Source organism: Coturnix japonica, chromosome 2, assembly GCF_001577835.2.
Source record: "Coturnix japonica isolate 7356 chromosome 2, Coturnix japonica 2.1, whole genome shotgun sequence".
NCBI classification, from domain to species: domain Eukaryota; kingdom Metazoa; phylum Chordata; class Aves; order Galliformes; family Phasianidae; genus Coturnix; species Coturnix japonica.
The window spans coordinates 109,615,687-109,635,573 of NC_029517.1; the positions used below are offsets into that span (position 1 = coordinate 109,615,687).

Genomic DNA, 19,887 nt, shown 5'->3' on the forward strand with positions numbered 1-19,887 from the left:
TGGAGGTTCAACTCTTTAAAAAGAAAATCTTCTTTATTTTATGAACATCCATTGCAGAAATATGCTCTTGGAATGGATAATATCCCCTCAGCCTTTGAAGATATCTTGGAAAAGCCAGCTTTGTCATGATAGTGTTTGTTAGGTCACAGCAGGAATGCGGGGACACAGACGTCTCCAGAAATAACATGCTGTTAGTATCAGAAGCATCTTGCTGAATAAAGCTATCATCAGTATATGCTGGAAATGCAAGATGTCTCATAGCATAACCTGCTTCTCACTGGATTCTGTTGCCTCAGACTTCAAATACTCAGCTCCAACAAAAGGAAACACTGGGTATGCGTAGAAAGCTCACTGCCCCTATGGCTTGTGTACTGTCCCTCATTGATAGGACACTCCACCATGGATCACACAAGGCTGAGAATTCAGTCCTCAGAGTCTCTCACAATGGGTTTTATCATTTAAAAGCAGAAGATCCTATTCTTTTCATTGGAGCTTGCAAACTGTTCACTGGAACCCTAATTCCGCAGAACGCACAAGGACACATTGAAATGCTTTAATGGAATTTTAATAGCATTAAATTTAATAGCATGGAATTGTAATACTCTTATGTACAGATTTTTTCAGCAATGATACTCACCCTCTAAGCAGTTTCATAAATCATTCTCTTCATCTATGTACATATAAGCACACAGAGTGATAAATAGGAGCCCGTGCAATATTTGCTCCTTTTCACGGTATCCCATTCAATAAATTATCTTTAAACAAAGCAATGCCAGCAACTGACAACAGCACAGTTCAGGTGTGTGTTGTTCTAGATGCGGTGCAAAATGCCACACTGCAGCAGCACATGGAACGTGAAGCATCCGTTAATTATTCCACTCCCTCATGTGAGGCACAAGAGCTCTTCATTTACAGGAAGCTACATCGCTTTATGAATTCTTCTCAATGAACCGTGGGAGATTTGGAGGTCTTTCTGTAATAGAAGAGAAAGAAGCGGAAAGAACCAAGGGATTATCAGAGAAACAAGCAAGCTGAATGTTGTTAACTGGAGAATTGGATTTCAGACTGAATTAAACAGCGTGTGCTGTTCTCTCCCATACAACCTAAATTCTGGTGTCACAGAGATGCTATGGACCACTGAAGGTTTGATTAAGATCCCCACGCACCGAACGGAGGTGGAATCCCTTGTATCAGGCTGACAAAGCACTCAAGGTTTGCTGAGCAAACAGTCTGGGAGAGGCTGAGACGCTGTCCCTGAGCAACACAATGTAACGGAGGCCGGTCCTGCTTTGAAGTCCAATCTAAATTATTTTATGATTCTCTATCAATTTTATTAGCAATTCTGTACTCAAATGCAGATTATTTTTGCACTCTACTGCAGAGACCTATGGCTCCTTATCCTGCAGTTCCTCTCACGCTTTCTAAGCACCCCGGTGCATCTCCAAGCATCCACTGGGAATGCTTTAAACACTCCGGGATGCCGGCTACGCTCCTGGCTGCAACAAATCTCCCCTCTACACGTGAATCCCTGCAGGGATTCTTCATGCGAGCAACCTGTTCTAGTTTAATCATTCAGTAAGAAAGATCCGCTAAGAAAGCACCTCCAACACCAGGCTTTAAGAGCAGCTCGGTTCTCGAAAGGCTGAGAAACCGCAATGTAGACAGGCGTGAGGCAGCAGCCAGCTGACAAACGCTGACAGGCGAGGATCTCACGCTCGGGGATATGGAAGCATCACAAAGCCAGGAGCTGAGGAAGTGCCGTTTGAGTTTCCACACGGGCTGCATCGTGGGAACCCTTCGCTTAGACGGCTCTGGATTTGAGCCGCTATCTCCACCCCGTGCCCCGCCGAGGCACAGCAAATGTTGGGATGCTTCAGCTCCAAACCCTCACCGAAACCCAGAGCATCTTTATTCCTCCCCCTTCTGGAAACGTGCCGCTGCCTCAAGGCGGCTCTTTTAATCCATCAGGGATTCACCAGCCGCCTCTGGAATTTCAGACTTTCTTAATCCCAACCAGGAGAAGAAAAATTTCCACTAAGTACCTGGTAGCAATTACCAATTACTTGAGAAATTACTTTTCCCAAGGCGTTTTGAGAGCGTCGCACGGCACCAGCAGGAGAGGAAGCGCAAGGATGAGCTCAGCCAACAGCTCTTACCCACAAACGGCCTCACCTGTTCGCGGCCACAACGGGCGGCTTTCGGAGCGAACCGACCCTATAAGCGACGGCCCTAAAGCCTCGCTGGGCCGTTCCCGACAAGCGGTCCCGGTGCGGCCGGTCGGGTGGCACATAACGGTCCCGACCACCCCGCCAGCCCCGGGCAGAGTGGGATCCCTCGGCCCCTCGGTAGGAGGGCGCTGTGCGGGGCGGGGCTCGTAAGGCACCGCGCTCGTCGCTCGCTCCCCGCCCCGCCGCCCCCCGTTCCCCCTCCCTCCTTCCTTCCTTCCCTCCCCTCCTTCCCTTCCCGGCCGCCCGCCCCCCGCTCGCTCTCCCCCTCCCCTGCGGCGGCCGTCCCGTTGCATTGTGGGAGCCGCCCGTTGTTCATTTGCCATTCGACCCGATCCGGGGCCTGTAGGGACGGAAGCGGCGCCGAGCCCGGCCGGATCCATTGTGGGCAGCCCCGCGGCGGCGATCTCAGCCCGGAGCCCGCGGGGGGGGCGGCCCCGGACGCTCGTTTCTCTCGGCCGCCGCCCCCCTCCGCCCTTCTCGTCGGGCGGCCGTTCCGCTCCGCTCCGCTCGTTCCCGCGGGCGCGGCCCCTCAGCCGGGCTCGGAGCGGGGCCGGGGGGCGCCAGGCGGCGGCGGGGGGGCGCGCTCGCTCGCCCGCCATGTTCGCGGAGATGAACCGGCGGACGCTGGCGTTCCGAGGAGGCGGGTTAGTGGCGGCGGCCGCCGCGGCCGCATCGGCGGGAGGCGGAGGGGCCGAGGCCTGGGAGAGACAGGACCCCGAGGCGCCGAACGGGCGCGGGGCGGACGAGGAAGCGGAGCTGGAGGGGCCTGAGGCCGACGAGCCGGAGGCGGCCGGCGACGAGAAGGAGCTGCTGCTGCTGCCGCCGCCGCCGGACGCCGCGTCGCCCCCCGCCGAGAGGAACCGGCGGACGCTGGCCTTCCGCGGCGGAGGAGCCAACAATGGCTGCGAGGCGGCGGCCTGGCCGAGGAAGCGCTACGACGGGCGGGGGGCGGACGACGAGATGGAGCTGGAGGGCGCCGAGGGCCTGGAGCCGGAGGGGCTGCTGGAGGGCAAGGAGCTGGCGCAGGACGGCGGCTCGCTCAGCGACAGCAGCGACGACGAGGAGGACGGCGAAGGGGGCAGCCTCGGAGACGGCAGCGGCGCGGAGGGCGGCAGCTGCAGCAGCGGCAGGCGGTCCGGGGGCGACGGCGGGGACGAGGCGGAGGGCAGCAGCGTGGGCGCGGGGGAGGGGGAGAGCGTCCGGCACTTCCCGCTGGCCAGGCCCAAGTCGCTGCTGCAGAAGCTGCACGTCTCCTTCCAGGGCTCCTGGCTGAAGGAGTTCCCGTGGCTCTACTACTGCCAGGAGACCGGCCTCATGTCCTGCGCGTGGTGCACCGCCGCGGCCGCCGCCGCTGCCCCTCCCGAGCTGATCCTGGCGGGCGGCCCCGTGCCCGGCGGCCACGACGAGCTCTGCAAGGGCACCCGCAACTACAAGCGGGCCCTGCTGCTGCGGCACCACCTCTCCGCCGAGCATCGCCTCAACGAGCCGGGCAGCGCCGAGCAGGTAGGCGGCGGGTCGCCCTCCCTCCCCTTATATATAGCAGGCTCTTTGTTTTAGTTTGTTTCTGTCGGCTTTTGCTTTCACAGAATCACAGAATGACCCGGGTTGGAAGGGACCTCAAGGATCATGTAGTTCCAACCCCCCTGCCTGGCAGGGCCACCAAACATACACATTTACTAGATCAGGTTGCCCAGGGCCCCATCCAACCTGGCCTTGAACACCTCCAAGGACGGGGCATCCACAACCTCCCTGGGCAGCCTGTTCCAGGGCCTAACCACTCTCCTAGTAAAGAACTTCCCCCTAACATCCAACCTAAATCTTCCCTCTTTTAACTTAAAACCATTTCCCCTAGTCCTGCTATTGTCAGCCCTTTCCAAGAGTTTACTCCCCTCCAGGGTGTAAGTTCCCTTCAGGTATTTAAAGGCTGCAATGAGGTCATGCTTTGTCTCCCCCCTTCTCTTTGCCCACGTGCGAGAGCTTCCTCGCACGGCTCCGTGCGTCGAACTCAGCGCGAGGGTCCCGCATCCCCGGCTGCCTTTATCTGGCGGAGGAAAAGCTGCGGTGCGGGCGGCAGTTGCGTATTGCCGGCAATGTTCTTGCACTGATTTACAAACGCGAGTTACAACTTCCTCCTGCGGTACTGGCGGAGGGAGGGTAGTGTCCGGCCTGCGAAACCGGCGCTCACCGCCTTTAAATCGGCGTCGTTTCGCCGTCCTGTTGCCCGGGTCTCCGTACGCCGCCTTATTGCTGCAGGCCAGGGAGTTTCAGCCTTAAACAAACGGGTCGCTTTAGATCGAGTTACTTAGCCAGAAACGTGTAATCGCTCGGTGTTTGTTTGAGATAAACATGTGGTTTCCTGAAAGCTGCGTTAATACGCCGGCATCTCCTCTAACGCTTTTGGATTGGCCAAACTCTTTGTTGTTCCCTGCTGAACTTAGAGTTATTGCAGTTCTTGGCTGCTCTCTGAGTAAGTCAGGGTGAACTCGGAGCTTTTCATCTACATGTGTCCTAAGGGATGGTCTCGTTGAATCACCAGCCTTTCTTCCTAAGGTTGCCTGCACTGCTGAAGCCTGCTCGCATGGACTGACCGGCTGTGGGTTAGGTTCATCCTGGAGCTGTGCTCTCCCAGCTTAGAACTGAGCTCTCCTTAAAGCCCCTACTGTGGTTGTGCAGGCGTATCCATAGTCCAGCTCGTAGCTCAGTGCTTGCACTGGGCATGTTGCTTGAGCACCTTAAGGAGCTCAGGGTACCTCGGACAAAAGCTGCTGCCCTAATCTCTGGGTAGGGCATTAGGATGGCAGGCACCGTAGGTGAGTGTGATATTAGGGCTAGTTGTAAAGGAACACGAGTTGTGCGTGGAACTCCTGCAGGATTGCAAGAGAACCTTATGATTTGTGAAGCAATACCAGCCATTCAGGACACCGTTTGGGATTGATAAAGGCAGCGATCACCTTTGAGATGAGTAATGCTCCCTGTTGGGTGAGTGCCTTTGTGAGCCCGCTGCTATGCATGCTTCATGGCGGTAGGTCACTATCGGTTTCCTGCAATCTGAGGTTTGCTATTTACTCTGCAGTATTTTGGCCTGACTTGCCTTAAATACCTCCAGTTTCTATTTCGAATCTCTCATTTGCAATTTTCCTTCTCTTTATTTTGTAAACGTTCTTTTTTGTTTCGCGTTAGCATGGTATGTTCCCCGCCATCCTGTTATGGCTGATTACCCCGCAGAGGTATGTCCTGTCACTGTGCAGCCTCCCTCCCACCAGATATTGTTACTTCGTGTCACATGTGAAAGTTTCTTTTGCTGCCTGTAGCTATGTGTAAATAAAACATACTCCGAGCAGTTTTTTCTTACTAAACTCAATACTCCGTCCTTCTGTCCTCCTCTCCATACCTTGTCATAAGACTAATTGATATTGGCGAGAAGGGAGCAGCCTAAATGTTAGTGCAAGTAATGATGAGGTTTGGACCAAGTAAGGTTCTGTAAGGTAGCCGTAGCAGTGCTGGTTGTGAATAGAAACAGTGCTGGGTGCATCCCTGCTCAGCTGTGCTTGAGTTAGAAACTTCTTACAAGGAGAAGAGTTCAGTTGTTAAGGGTCACTGTAGGTTTTCTGTGGTGCACTTGTGGGTTGCACTTGCTCTACTGTAAATACGGTTAAGAATCTGTGTTTTCTTTGCGCTTATTGTGTCATTATTTTCCCCTTTCGTGTTTGTAATAGCACTCTTCCTTCTCTAGATCCATATGTTTAACTAATGCCGAAACAATAGCCCTATTTTGATCTTAATGCCTTGATACCAGATACTTGGAACAAAAGTAGGTAATTTGTACCCCGACTGTATTTCCAACATACATAATGAGGCAGCAAAGCCTTTTAAATTTAATGAAATTTGGGAGAGGCCTTTCGCTCTTTGTTTTAGAGACAATGCATATGTATTCCTGACTTGACAAGCTTCAACTGCAGGGCATGTTTAGCAGCTGCTAATAAACATATGGCGGAGTGCCACCCTTCAAGTGCAGAAGGGAAATGGTAGGTGTTAAGACAGTAAAGCAGTGGAAATTTCTGTGGGTCTGTTGGATGTTACGCTCGTGAAGAAGCAAGTGATGATTTCAGTTTATTTTTGGGGTACTTTTAATTCGGAATGCCGAAATGCATGAGTGGTTACAGCTGCTGCAGTTGAAGATATGGAGCTGTCGGTTGGTGCTACTTTCTAAGACAAAAAGCTCAATTCTTTCTGTTTTAGTTTTTCAGCTGGTCTGTGTTGCCACGTTAAAGCTTGAGGAGAGATATAATCCAGTCTGAAGCTACCTTGGGTTTTTTGTTAAATAAGACTTGTTGCAGAGATATTTCTCTTTTAATTGAAAAGAATTGAGACTTGCTGGGAAGTCACTGCCAAATGTTTTAGTTCTGTGATGAATTTAGATCCATGAGTTGCAGATTTATCATCTGTTTGTGGTTCCTGTCCTCAAAGCTGCTTCTTAAAACACTTTTTTTTTATGTGGACATAATTCGAAGCGAGCTTTGGCATCAGTGCCAGGAAAGCTTTCTCCAGCCTAGCGGGTGCGTTGGTTTAAAGCAGAAGCTCTCGGAAAGGAGGAAGGCCCTTGATGTGTTACTTTTTCCATTTGAACTGTAATTGTTTGCTTTGTGCGTGCACTGATGAATAGAGGTCGTGCTTCAAATGTAAAGTTGCATTGTGGCGTTCTAAGTTAACTTACTTCTTGAATTACTCTGGTTGAGGAGGCGGTCAGGCCTTCAGAGTAAGCACCTTCGCTTACAGTGGATTTATGCCGTGTTCTTTCCAGGCCCAGAGCTGCTGGGTTGTGCATTAGGCACTTAGTGCAGCTATGCCGCAGTGCTGTGTTTCCTGAGGGATGCTGACTGAGGCTTGTGAAGCAGCAGCGGAGCATCCTGCATGTACAGCTGATGGGGCTGTTTGCTGAGAGCATCTCCTTCGGCAGCCGCACGTGTGTAAAAACAGCCTGTTTTTTCAGCAGGAGAATTAATTTGGGGGCATTGAGAAGTTGCTGTGGAGCAAGGTGTGGCAATAGGGAAGGGATTGCAAAAATGTTGCTTTACTGCTTTAAATATGCAAACATTTGGGGTGGAATCTGTGCTCAGAGGGCTTTCCTTCACCTCCCTCCTGCTTTCACTGCTAGGAGAGCATGGTGGTGGCACAGAGAGCAAGTTTCTAGTAGTGCTTCTGATCATCCTTATTAGCTTTCAGGTGGCTGTAATTACTGAGCTGTACATACAGAGGAGTCATTTTGTCTTTGGGTGCATTTGGAGACCAGTTGGCTGAATCTGAGCTCAGTTCATGATCTGTTGCACTGCTGCTTAATCTCACCTACAGAGCGAAGCTTTTCAGGCTGATTCTGGAAATTCCACAAACAAGAATGAAAGTCTTCCATTCTATTCTGTGTGTCTTATCATTGTCAAGGATAAAGCTGTTTGCTGGTGAGGTAACCTAAGCCAGGGGAATATTTATGTTTGTATTCTGAAATTACAATTGGCATCTAAGGAAATAGCAGTTTGTGGTTCTCATCAGAAAAACAGTTCCCTTACGGTGATTGCTATGAGCATTACGTGGGTAATAGAACATTAAAAATAAATCCTCTTTATTTTTTTCCTGTAATTATTTTCTTAACTTTACCTCCCATTGAATCGCATTCTACTTTCTCTATGGAGAGGGGAGATGTTTAAAAGTCTCCAAGGGCTATGGCATTTTTTTCATTTTTTCCCATAGTGGATGCTAACTGTGTCACACTTGGTTTACACAGACTTGTTCACTGTTCTGATGGCAGGGCTTTCCTTTAGCTCTTGGTGCAGTGTTAGAGTTGGTTTCCAACAGCAGTTAGTCGCTCATGTTCAGTTCTGCAGGTAGCTGGAAAGAAAATCTGTGTGCTCTCTGTTAACTGCACATACTTATCCCTTTCTACCAGCCTGCACCACAGAATCAGAGTATCACAGAATGACACAGGTTGGAAGGGACCTCAAAGATCATGTAGTTCCAACCCCCCTGCCTGGCAGGGCCACCAAACATACACATTTACTAGATCAGGTTGCCCAGGGCCCCGTCCAACCTGGTCTTGAACACCTCCAAGGACGGGGCATCCACAACCTCCCTGGGCAGCCTGTTCCAGGACCTAACCACTCTCCTAGTAAAGTACCCTGGTACTTTGAATGGTTGTTGCATTATGTCCCTTATTTTCACTTGGCATTCTGTTGTTTTCATAACAAAGACTTCAGCCTCGCTTCTATAGCTTGTGACTCTGCAAGTCCTCATTGCGCTGCCCTTTTTTCCTTAAGGAAAGATGCACTGTACATCTCACTTATTTCTCAGCTGGATTGGTTGCATACACATCCTTACTTCAAACATACTCTATTGCTTCTGTGTAGTCAAACATAAAGAGGAAAGGCCGGCTGCAGAACGATCTTGAATATTGTCTCAGGAAATGAAGACGCATCAGCTATTGTGGCACGTGCCTGACAGTGTGAAAGACAGAAGTCACTGATGTTTGGCTGTGACTAGAGTGACGACACTTCAATGCCATCGCTTCTGTTTTTATTCTGACCCGAAGTCAGCGTAGTCAGAGTTTTGAAACTGCTCCGTGGAGTAAGAGAAAGTTTGTCTGGCTCTGAAATGCTCAGAACTCAGAGGCAGACTGAGCTGTCACATCTAGGGTGTGCTTCCTGTTTCACAGCTCTGATCAGAGGGAGCGCTCGCCTTTGTCAGAGAGCACATAGAAAGAAGTAAGCTGGGGCTGGACAAAGATGTGCCTCATCTTCACATAAAAGCCTAATTGCTAGTCGTGCTGCTTCTTTCCACTGAAGGTTGGTTTTGTTTGTTTGTTTTTTCCCCAAAAAAGTGTAGAGGTTTAGAAGTGAGTTGAACATGGCAGCAAACTGAATTTTCTCTGCAGGGGATACTGGGAAGTTTCTCTTTTGATCGTGTTGGACATTGCTTGCTGCTCAGAGATAGAAAACATCTCTTCTGAAGTATGTAGCTTGACCTCATGATTCTGTGACCTCAGCTGCCATTCTAGTGATCCACACTGGGATTATAACTTGAAGCAAGTGCTGATTTAAGGCACTGATTCCTGTATGATGAAAAGTGGCTTCTTTATATAGTCAATTCTGCCGTAATTCCAACTTAAGGGTAGTACTCGTTTTCAGGATGCATTCTAGCCCCGGTTTATATTATGAGCTCATGAAAACCCACTAACTGAATCTGACCTGTAATGCACTCGATGGCATCTATCACTTAATATAGGTACGATCTCTTTTTGTTGTTTTCTGCTCTCTTCTGGCTGCTTCTCTTGTAACAGATTTGGATCATCACTGTCTAAACAAAGCAGTGTAAAATGTACTTCAAGCCTCTCGTTACTTCAGCTTCTGCCTGAACTAATTATTTAGGAATTCATCTCTTGGTGTTTGATTGTCTGATTCTACTGCTGGGAAATGTCTGAAGCTGTTTAAGATCATTTCTTGAAAGGCTTGTGGAGAGGCATATAAGTGCATGTTGTCGGTATTTTAACCAACTAAAGGTGGTGTTGCTGGGAAGTTCCAGTGTAGTTTGATTCAAGTAAGTCTTGGCTAAGTAACATAATGGAAGCCTGACTTTTGTTTGGTCACCTGCAGCATTCTGTTCACTTGTATTACCAGTATTTAATCTTAAGCCTGTACAATGGGGACAGGTTGGGAAGATAAATTGATCATCTTTATGTATTCATCTCTCAGCATGAGCAAATGCTGAGTCTGGATCAAGGTTCTTTATTGACTGAATGAACTGGGAATGTGAGAACCATCTAGATAAATCTCAGACTGCAAATCTTTAATGTACAAAGTCAAGTACTTCATTCTCATCTAAATCTTATTTCACTTTTGGCCCAAATTTTACTTCCTTTGTCCTTATGGCAATTTTCTTTTAGTTTTGTTCCAAATATGGGAGGAAGATGCAGTCTGAGAACGTGATTCTTAGCTGATGGAAATGTTTTTTCAAACATGTGTTTCAGCCTGCGTTTATAACCAAGATTCTAATTAAGAAAAAATGGAGTAGCACTATCTTCAGTTTGGTATCCTTTTAATAGTGTTGCAGGACTAAAGAGAGCGTTTGTGAAAAGCTGATTGTTTTTCTTTCTAATTCCAGGAGTCGGAGTTACCGTCAGAACTGAACAATGAAGGATACTGTGATTTTAACAGCAGGCCAAATGAGAACTCTTACTGCTATCAGCTCCTGCAAGAACTAAATGAGCAGAGGAAGAAAGGCATTCTCTGCGATGTCAATATTGTGGTGAGTGGGAGGGTCTTCAGAGCTCACAAGAACATCCTGGTTGCAGGCAGCCGCTTCTTTAAGACTCTGTATTGCTTTACAAACAAAGAAAGCCGTAACCAAACCACTGTTACCTATTTAGATGTTGTTGCTGTTCAAGGTTTTTCTGTCATTTTGGACTTCTTGTATTCTGGTAACCTCGTGCTTACGAGCCAAAATGCCATTGAAGTGATGTCAGTGGCCAGCTACCTTCAGATGACGGAGGTTGTCCAGTCTTGCCGCAATTTCATTAAAGATGCCTTAAACATAAGTATAAAATCAGAAGCTCCAGAGACTGTTGTAGTGGATTATAACAGGAGGTCTGTTAGTAGGGATGGTATGTCTCCAAGGGATCAGAAAGTTGCCAGCTTCTGGGCAACGCGAAATCTTACCAACTTGGCAAGCAGCATAAAAACTGAGAACGACGGTTACTCTATTGACGAGGCCCAAATTGAAAGCTACCAAATGAATGACTGCAGCTGGGTCCAGGACAGCTCACCTGAAATGGCTGAAAACGAGTCTCAAGGTGAGGGGAAAGTTTTTGTGTGGAATGACGTGGGCTCACAGGGACAATCAGTTCAAGAACCTGGAAAAGCGAGAAGGAAAAACCAAACTGCAAAAAGATTTATTTATAATATACCGCCGAACACTGAAGAGAACTCAGAAGATTGCTCAGTGTTGCAGCCGTCAGTCCCATATCCAGAAGAAGATCTGTCATTCATTAAAGAAGAAGCAGGTAAATATTGCTTAATATCAATCATATAACTTAAAAATTTCCGAATCACGTACATGGCAATGTAATTTCTTTACAGGTATGGTGGGTAGGGTGTTCTAGTAAAATCAGCACTTGTTTAGCATTATTCAGCAACTTGGTTCTCCTTGTGCTGCAGCAGTGCGTCTTCAGTTAGAGAAAAGAACTGTCCAACCAATCTCATGTGGTACACAACATGTTCTTTATAACTGATGTTTGATTGCAGGTCCTTATCAACTAGTAGAAGCTAAAATCTTCGTATCTACGTTTCAATCTCTAGCTAAAGTTAGGCACAAAATCAAGAAGTGATAGCTGATGCTGCTTGCTGATTGCATGGAGATGGCCTTATGAATTTTCTTCTTTTCACTAACAAAAGATTTTTGTGATCATCTCCTTGAATCTCAACAAGAAGCAGAAATCAGCATTCCACTACCGTTGTCTGGATATCTGGGAAACTGCAAAATGGAGTAATACTGCCTATGAAGTCTTAAAACAGATAGATTTGTGAAGCAGATGGGAAAGAGATACCACAACAACATGTAGTAGAGAGAAATGACAGTTTGCTCAACTGTCCTTTAAACAATCTTGGAATGTGACTTTTCATGGGGTTGTTTATCTGTTGTATTTTTCCTCAAGGGTTACTGCTTATTGAAAGTGCTAGAATAAGATTAAATGTGTTCTAGGTAAATACTGTCGCGTAGAATTCTAAGCAGACTGTTCCTGGTGTATTTGGAACTTGGGGTAATATAGTTTTTAATTACCATTATGTTGCATGAGTAGCTGAAATATGGATTTGAAATACTGCTGTATCAGTTCTAGGTGGATTAGCAATCTTGGAAGTATGAGTTCTGGATATTTTTAGTTTCATGTTTCTGAAGCATTTTAAAATGCATGTCTTTTTCAGATATCTCAGACGCCTGTGAATGACCTTTACTTCTCAGGTTTAGATGGCAGAACTTGGAGGGGGGGGGGAGAAGGGAATAACCCATGTGTAAATTAGGTAAAACAAACAAACAAAAACCCCCAAACAAACTCAACCAACTAACAAAAAACACCAGCACTCAGACCTTGGGTGCAGAGTATTTCTGTGGAAATTTTTGCATTCCAGTGATGAAAAAAAGGAGATTTGAAAGCGGCTTGAGATTTCAGGAATGCCTCGGAAACCTGTCTATTCTGGTGGAAGTAGAGGTGACCTTAGTTCGTTCTTGTACCCCCAGTCTCCTTGAAAAGCAAAGACTGAAAGAAATCCTTTCAGGAGTGCTGTGACCAAGCCAATTGTACTGGGGCCCTGGAATGCCTTTGCCCACAGTGTTAGAAGTCTATCTCTGTTGCTGGCAGCTGCTGAGGTGTGAGGAGGCAATACGTGAATAGCAGTCCAGCAGCGGGCACGTGATATCTCTGCACTGCATTGTACTGCTGTGCATTTGTGTATGGCATATACGTGAGCACCGCAACAACATGTGACAGTAGAGTACTGCAGACTGAAGCTACGGGCACCTATATTTGGTGAGAGCAGGAGCAGACAACACAGGAGATGGATGTGCTGTTAGCGAGCAGTGTGACACAACAGGAGCAGATGTGGGAAATCAGAATCGGCTGTGCTAAGGAACTGACACTCACTCCATAAATGCTTGAGTGGGGTTACTTGTCTCTGGGTCAGTAGGCATGTCCATGCTAGCTTTTCAGGTTAGCCTGAGAGTGTACTCTTGTAAAGTGGATTTCTTGATCTTCTCTTAGTGTACCTTGATTAATGTTGTGAAGTATTCTTGGCCTGCAGAGAGTTTCTTCTGTGTGAAAGGAAAATGGAAGCTGTGTTACAGAAATGTGCTTGTTATGTGCCAACCACTGTCAGGCTTTGGATCCACAGGGTTAGATCTAGCCTGATGTAAAACAGCTCTGAATGTGTATGGTAGGGCCTTCAGTACCCATATTAACAGATCTATCTACTCATGCTGTGTAGCACTACTTGCTAGCATGCATTTAGCTGCAGCAGCTTTAAGAAGGGCAGCAGGAAAAAGTCTGGAGCAGGAATGGGGATCTGAGTTGTGAGAAATTGCACAAATATCAAGTTTCTGACGCAATTTAGTGCGTTTTCTACTTCTGATTTATTTGGGTTAGGCAGTTAAGCTTTTTTTACTGTTTGAAATATTACAGGGAGTAAGTATCCAGCTAACAAATGGCTTGTTCAGCAACAGAAATAAATGCTTGTTTGCATTCTGCAGACTTGATATAGGTGTACTAGAGCTGTCTCATGGAAGCGTAATGGGTGGTGGGGCAGTTCAGCGATGATTGAACAAGTATTAAACTTGTTCAGTTGTTTGGACAGAAATAGAATCATAGAAACATAAGGTTGGAAAGGACCTACAAGATCATATAGTCCAACCATCCTCCCATTACCATTGCTATCACAAGCCCCTAAACCATATCTCACAGCCCCTCATCCAGATGCTGAAGCTGAGGTTTCCAGTCGTTTGTTGTACTGCAGAGTTAACTTGTAAAATATATTTCATTCTACATCTTGATGAAAAGAACTGCATTAAATGCATTGAATTTATGCTGTGGTGTCAGTCCAAAATCATGGAAAGCTTTATGATCGTAGAGAATGAATTTATTCTGTAAGTATTGTCAACTAATGATCTCCTTGGTACTTTGACTGCAACATGAGAGGTCTTAGGTAAATAATTACATGTTCCTGTCAGTACTAGAACCACTTTGGAAGCTATGTTTAATATCTTTGTACTAAAACCCTCTACAAAATTCTTCTGTGAGAGATGGTGGAGGTAGAGTATGATATCACTTACTTTAGTCTTAGTTATGCTTCAGTAGCTGGTGTTTTCTCCTTTACTGTGTGCAGGTTAAGTAAAAGTAGATTCCATGGATGACATGTGCATTTGTTCTATAAAACACTCTGTAATTCTTTCCTTCAGATCCAAGAAAAGGTGCGAGAGACAGGAGAGAGAGAGAAGAAAGAGTGGGGAATTGGAAGAATGACAAGAATGGGTTGTAGAATAACTTGCAGGTTACATGATAACTTTTCAGTTGTGGATTAAGTTTTTTGTGAAGATAGAAAAATGAATAGGCTGTTAAAAATTCATGAGAAAATGTTTTTTGGAACACATATAAGACAGTGAGTTTAGAAGAAAAAGAATGAATAGTAGATTCCTGTGATGCAAGCTAAGTAATACGCTTGCTGTCTCTTTGGTTGCTGAAAGAGAGAGAGTGAGCTTCTACTGTTACACTTTGCGGTGTGCTGATGGGGATAACTAACACCAGCTGTGGTTATTAGATGTCTGATTACATGCAAAGTGGGTTGCTGTGTCCTTGATGATGGTTTTAGGTTGTTTGGCTTTTCTGTGGGGTGAGAAAAAGTACCATAGGTGGTGGCATGGTGGAAGGGAAACCAGTTTAAGGACTGCTGCTCTCATGAAAGCTTAAAATGGAATCCAGTGCGTGGAGAGGGAGAAGGAAAAAAAAAAAAAAATAGCTGAAAGCCATTGAATTAAATAAGATTCTAAATGGAGTTTTTGATTGAGTACTACTAGGTAAGTGTTAGATAAATTGTACTAGAAGTTTTCTCAGTGATGCTGTTTCCTCGTATCCTGGTGAAGCAAATGTGAATGTGAGTTTTCTTGCAGATAGCTATGAGGGTACATCAGTTCTCCTTCCTCTGCATTACCAGTGGGTTTATATTTGACACCTTTCCTGTAAGCAGTAGCACTTTGGGCTTCAAAAAAGCTTCATAAAGATGAGTTTAGAAATCAATATGACATTTTTGCTTCATTTATCTACTTTTACTGATGCTTTCAAATGTTCCCCAGGTTTAACTATGGGAAATAAAGTAGCTGAGTTCCTTCTCACTGAATTGTACAATCTACTTTGCTATTTTTCTTTCTAGTTAATAATCTGTTAAAAACGCCTTTGCTGTTGTTTTTAACAACCAGGGTGCATCCTGCAATTAACCATTTACCGAGTTGGAAATAACAGTGCATTCAGTTTGTATCTTTTAGTCAGTTTCCAGTTGATGAAATCTCAGTGATTCTAATTAATATTTTTAGTGTCTGTCTGTAGATTCTGTGAATTCACACCACTTCTGACTAGTTTTTTCATTTGAGTTTGTGATTTGGAATACATATTCTGTTTGTAGACTTCAGAACAAAACTGTCAATTACTCCTTACGATTTCCAGAGCTGACAGTGTTGAATCTTTAGAACATATTAATGGGGTATTTGGTTGGTGTTGTGTAGCTAACACCAGATCAATTCTTTGCATGATTTTCAGGCTACATAATGTTAGGTTATATATTAGTTTGATGGCATCCGAGGAGGGGGTAACAAAACAAGATGAAAACAGCCTTTTGTGGAAAAAGGTTTTTCTGGGTAACTTTGTAGGAGTTCCTAGAGAAGGATTTGAATTCAGTTGGCTGGAAAACAACTACTTTTCATAACGTTACAAGTAGTGTCTAAAGCTGCTTATAAAAATGTGCTAGTCACAGTTTTTGTCATATGTTGCTCCTTCAAGTCATAACTTGATAAACAAGTTTTACTATAGAATTAATTAACTTTGTACTTGAAGAAATCAAGACTGATGTGCTTGCCTGAACTGTGGCATATGAAGAAAACTAATACAGCATCAGGAATATTTTTCTCCAATCTTCTTTTGTGGTAATATACCCTGATTGGACAATTAAAATTGCTTAATGAATGTTTAACCTCTCTATTTGCTCCATTTCCTATCTAATAAGGAAATAAAGGCCCCATGGATTTTGAAAGACATCCAGAGAGAGTCCAACGATCAGGAATCTGGCCAATCCAGTAAATTTGCCTCTCTTAGGGACGGTCTGGAATACAGGTGGATTCCCATGTTCTGGTGGAATGGACATAAGGACAGTTGTCCTTATGACTTTAAGGGATGCAATCAAATCACAGGCAATATTTGAATTATAAGAAATCATCAATCTGAATTGCTGACTTAATCTTTCCATTACCTCGACTATTTAAGAAATGATAAGGATTGTGGCAGCAACTCCATAAAGAAAAGCAGAGGCTGCATTTCTTCCAGATTCATTTGGGATATGCAGCTCTGGCTGCAGAAGTTAGCTGTGCAATTCTTTCAGATGTATTCCCTCCTGTGCCTCAAAAAACATATCTCAGGAAGTCAAATCTGATTAATTTTATAACATGTCGAGCAGTGAAAGTGATTTTGATACAAAAGTCTAAGATCCTCTTGGATTGCTGCTGACTTTAAAGGAGCATGTTTAGAATACAGATTCCTTAATAGATTACATGTATGAAGCCAAAAGTCTGGTAAAGGATTTCTAATAATAACTGTCTTCACTGACACAAAAACAGCCATAAGATTCTTGCTTAACTTCCAGATTTTCTGCATTGTCAGACCTGTTCAATTCAATTAAACTACTGTAACTCCCTATGAGAGGTTTTACACTAAAGTGACTTTGTCTCGTAAGGGTTTATAGAAGTATAAGTGAGTCAATTCCTCTTCAGTTTCTTGGGGTTGACAGGCCTCAGGGTTTGACTGGTTGTTCTTTTGCTTTTATTTCTGTTTTGTTTGAGGGAAAGGTTTGGTCAACCTCAGCATTTGTAGGTATGGTATAATGGGCTGTAGATTTCAATTGTTGTTAAGTTTGACTAGGGAATGTTTCCTTTCACTGTATTTTCAGTTTCTCCTGTTGAGTTCTTGCTGTACAACCATTCATCCTCTGTGCACTGTGAGGATTCTGAAGTCGTATTGTACAGGTCTCAGAGTAATTTCATGGGGTTGAAGAAATTGAGATGGGCACATTTCTTCCTTGTGCCGATTTCTGGCAGGCATCAGTAAATATACACAGCCAGAAATGTGTTTGCATTATGGAAACTTTATACAGTAGTATTCTACTCATAGTATGGCAAGGTTATGTGATTTGTTTGGGAAGATTTTCGTGTGTGCTTCTTGTTTGTTTTGCACAAATCCGTGTTTTTACAGATCTGTATCTTAGTCTTGTACCTTCCTTTTCTTCAAAGCTCTACGAAAGGACAAAATGCTTCAGTATTCCTGGTCAGGGTTTGGCAGTGTCTGACTAGAATGGATGATCCTGAGGTACCCATTTTGGTCAAGGATGCTGCTGCTTCTAAGACTGCCTGCTGCTAGAGAAGCTAAATTGAAGTATTATTGAATATTTTCTTAAAACAACTTAGGATATAACATTGTTCTGACCTAAACAATCTACACAGCAGTGGTATCTGTGCTTGTGTCTTTATGTAAGAATAAATACCAACAGAGACATGTATGATTATTATTTTTGTGATGATTTTCTTGATTTAATTTAATTATTCCTTGAAGGGCCTAAGAACAACATGTAGCAGATGAAATGGTAGCAATAGCAACTCTCGATACCAGTGCAGAAAGAGCAGCTTTACTTTGTGGAGAACCCTTGTACTAGGGCTGAAGTTGGCATAAAGTTTCCTTTTTTACTGGATGCCTTTTCTTCTACGACTCTGCATCAGTACAGCTGTGTAGTAACTGAGGAAAAGAACCAAGGGCCCTTTGGGAGCAGCAAGTTGAATGCGAGTCAGCCATGCGTCATAGCAGTAGTGAAGGCTAACCTTAGACTGTCAGAATTAGCAAGAACGTAGCCAGTGTGCTGGGGGAAGAGGTAATTTCCCTGAATTCAGGGCTTGCAAGACCACATTTAAATGCTGTGCCCTGTGCAGGGCAGCCTAGGATGGGAAAGGTATCATTAAGCAGGCGAGTGTCCAGTGGGTGGGTACTTAAGGAAATAGGGAACTGGAGAAATGTTGAGGAGAGTCTGTGATACTGAATTTATTTAGCATAGGGAAGCTGGAGGGGTGTATACCTGCAGTCTGTCAGCATCTTAAGTGGATTTATAGAATATGAATCCAGATACTTGCCCTTCTGCTGCACACCTCTGAAAAACATCTGTCGCAGCAAGGGAAATTCTGCCTGTCCACAGACCGGACTGTGAAAGCAGTTTTGCTGGAGCAGATTGTGTACTCCATCCTTGTAGACATTTAACACTTGGCAAGGCTCAAAGCGAGATATAATCCAGCTTTGAAGTTAGCCTTGCTTTGAGCTGGGTTGATCTAGGTGACCTTCAGAGATTCCTTGTGATCTAAGTTCTTCCTTGTTCCCTGAGATCAGTAGCTCCTCCACAAATAAATGATGTGGATCGGGACAGTCCTTACTAGCTCACGTTTCACTGTTGTCGCCTTTATGGAGAGATCGGCAAGCTAGCCTTATAAGCAGTGATAGTGAATAGCAATTGGAGGTTATCTGGCAGAGTTATTTAGTGGTTCTGCTTCTGTAGGTAGAGCTGTAAACCAATATTCATGAATGCAAAATAGGGAAAAATTCTGAGCAATTGGGATTGGTATTTGAATTGGCAAAATATCACAAGTTTGTCGGAGGATTCTGTTGCAAGAGGCAGTTCAGAAGTAATCTGCTCTGACCTCTTTTCAGAAGCAAGGTTAAAGAAGTGAGTAATACTCTGGGAATGAACAGTATAATGTATTTTCTTCTCTTCACCTTGCCAGTATGTAGCTCTTGGCAGTGCTGTTTTTTTCTGTCACATGTTACTTAACATAAGCAACAAATCCAGCTCTAATAGCAAGCCAGATTGTATCAGTAGATTACCAGTGCTCTCCTTACAATCCTTGAAAGCTGTGGCCTAATCGCTTATCTGATCTACTTTCTGTCTTTTTTGAATTGGTCTGAATAAGCAACATGTCAGAAGAGTTGCAGGGAAAAACCATGTTTCCTTTTCCTCCTCTTTTGGCACTGCTTTTAGTGGCTGTAGGTATAAAGAAAACAGAAGTTATTTATTATAGTCAGCTGGATCTCCTGTGAAGTTTTGCGTCCTTCTATGCACTTTACCTCCATATCCGTTTCTGTAATGACCTGTTCAAAGGCTTCTATCATTGATCTTCTCATTGATCTATTTAATCTTCTCCCACCTGATGTCTCTTTTCCTTCCCAGAAGTTCAGCCGATTTTTGGGTGCAGAAAAAGCAAAGCTGTCAAATTAAGGATGTTTCTGCTCACGTGTTTTCTTTCTGATGATACTCCCTCACCTCTTGCCTTTAAGACTGCAATTCAGTGTCTGAATCTCATTTATCCTTTCATCTGAGAAGGAGCAGTTTTAGAGTGTAAAAGGCTTTCGGAAGTTTTTCTGTTGTGTAAAAACCTACGCAACCACTTAATTGTATTTGGAACTGTCCTAATCTCTTCTCAGACTGACATCTTGAGAGTTTTAATGCTGATAGTTAATCACTTTGTGTTGCTTTATTGTTATTTTGGTTTGTGGCTTGTTGGTTTTGGTTTTGTTTCTCTTTCAAACATAACATTGCTAGTAGAAGCCTCTTCTCCAAGCGTAGTCTAAGTATGGGTGGGCGTTGGAGGCTATTTGACATCTGAATTATTAGCTTCCACCTGTTTTAGGAATGAACAATGCTGTTGAAAAGCATCCTTAGATTAAGATAAGGCTGTAGACAGATGAACTGGTCTGAATGTACTGAGAATTATTGCTTCTCATTATTTGCCTTTTTTTGTTTTCCTCCTTACTGTCTGTGTTCTCCTGTGCCCCCCTCCC

At 44.7% G+C, this 19,887-nt stretch overlaps 2 protein-coding genes across 2 annotated transcripts in view; one reads left to right on the forward strand and one right to left on the reverse strand.

The window, feature by feature from the left end:
• LOC107310345 (translation initiation factor IF-2-like) lies at window positions 1–2,853 on the reverse strand. The gene is made up of 2 exons (XM_032442780.1): window positions 2,173–2,853; window positions 1–973 (listed from the first exon to the last, which is right to left on the reverse strand). The coding sequence occupies exons 1-2, from the start codon at window positions 2,825–2,827 to the stop codon at window positions 930–932; spliced, it is 699 nt and encodes a 232-aa protein (XP_032298671.1). The 5' UTR covers window positions 2,828–2,853; the 3' UTR covers window positions 1–929.
• The window catches only part of ZBTB10 (zinc finger and BTB domain containing 10), a 25,749-nt gene continuing 8,664 nt past the window's right edge, over window positions 2,803–19,887 (forward strand). The window contains exons 1-2 of the mRNA XM_015855867.2: window positions 2,803–3,731; window positions 10,374–11,271. Of these exons, the coding sequence (XP_015711353.1) occupies window positions 2,826–3,731; window positions 10,374–11,271 (1,804 nt within the window). The 5' untranslated portion in view covers window positions 2,803–2,825. The remainder of the gene's footprint in view (window positions 3,732–10,373; window positions 11,272–19,887) is intronic.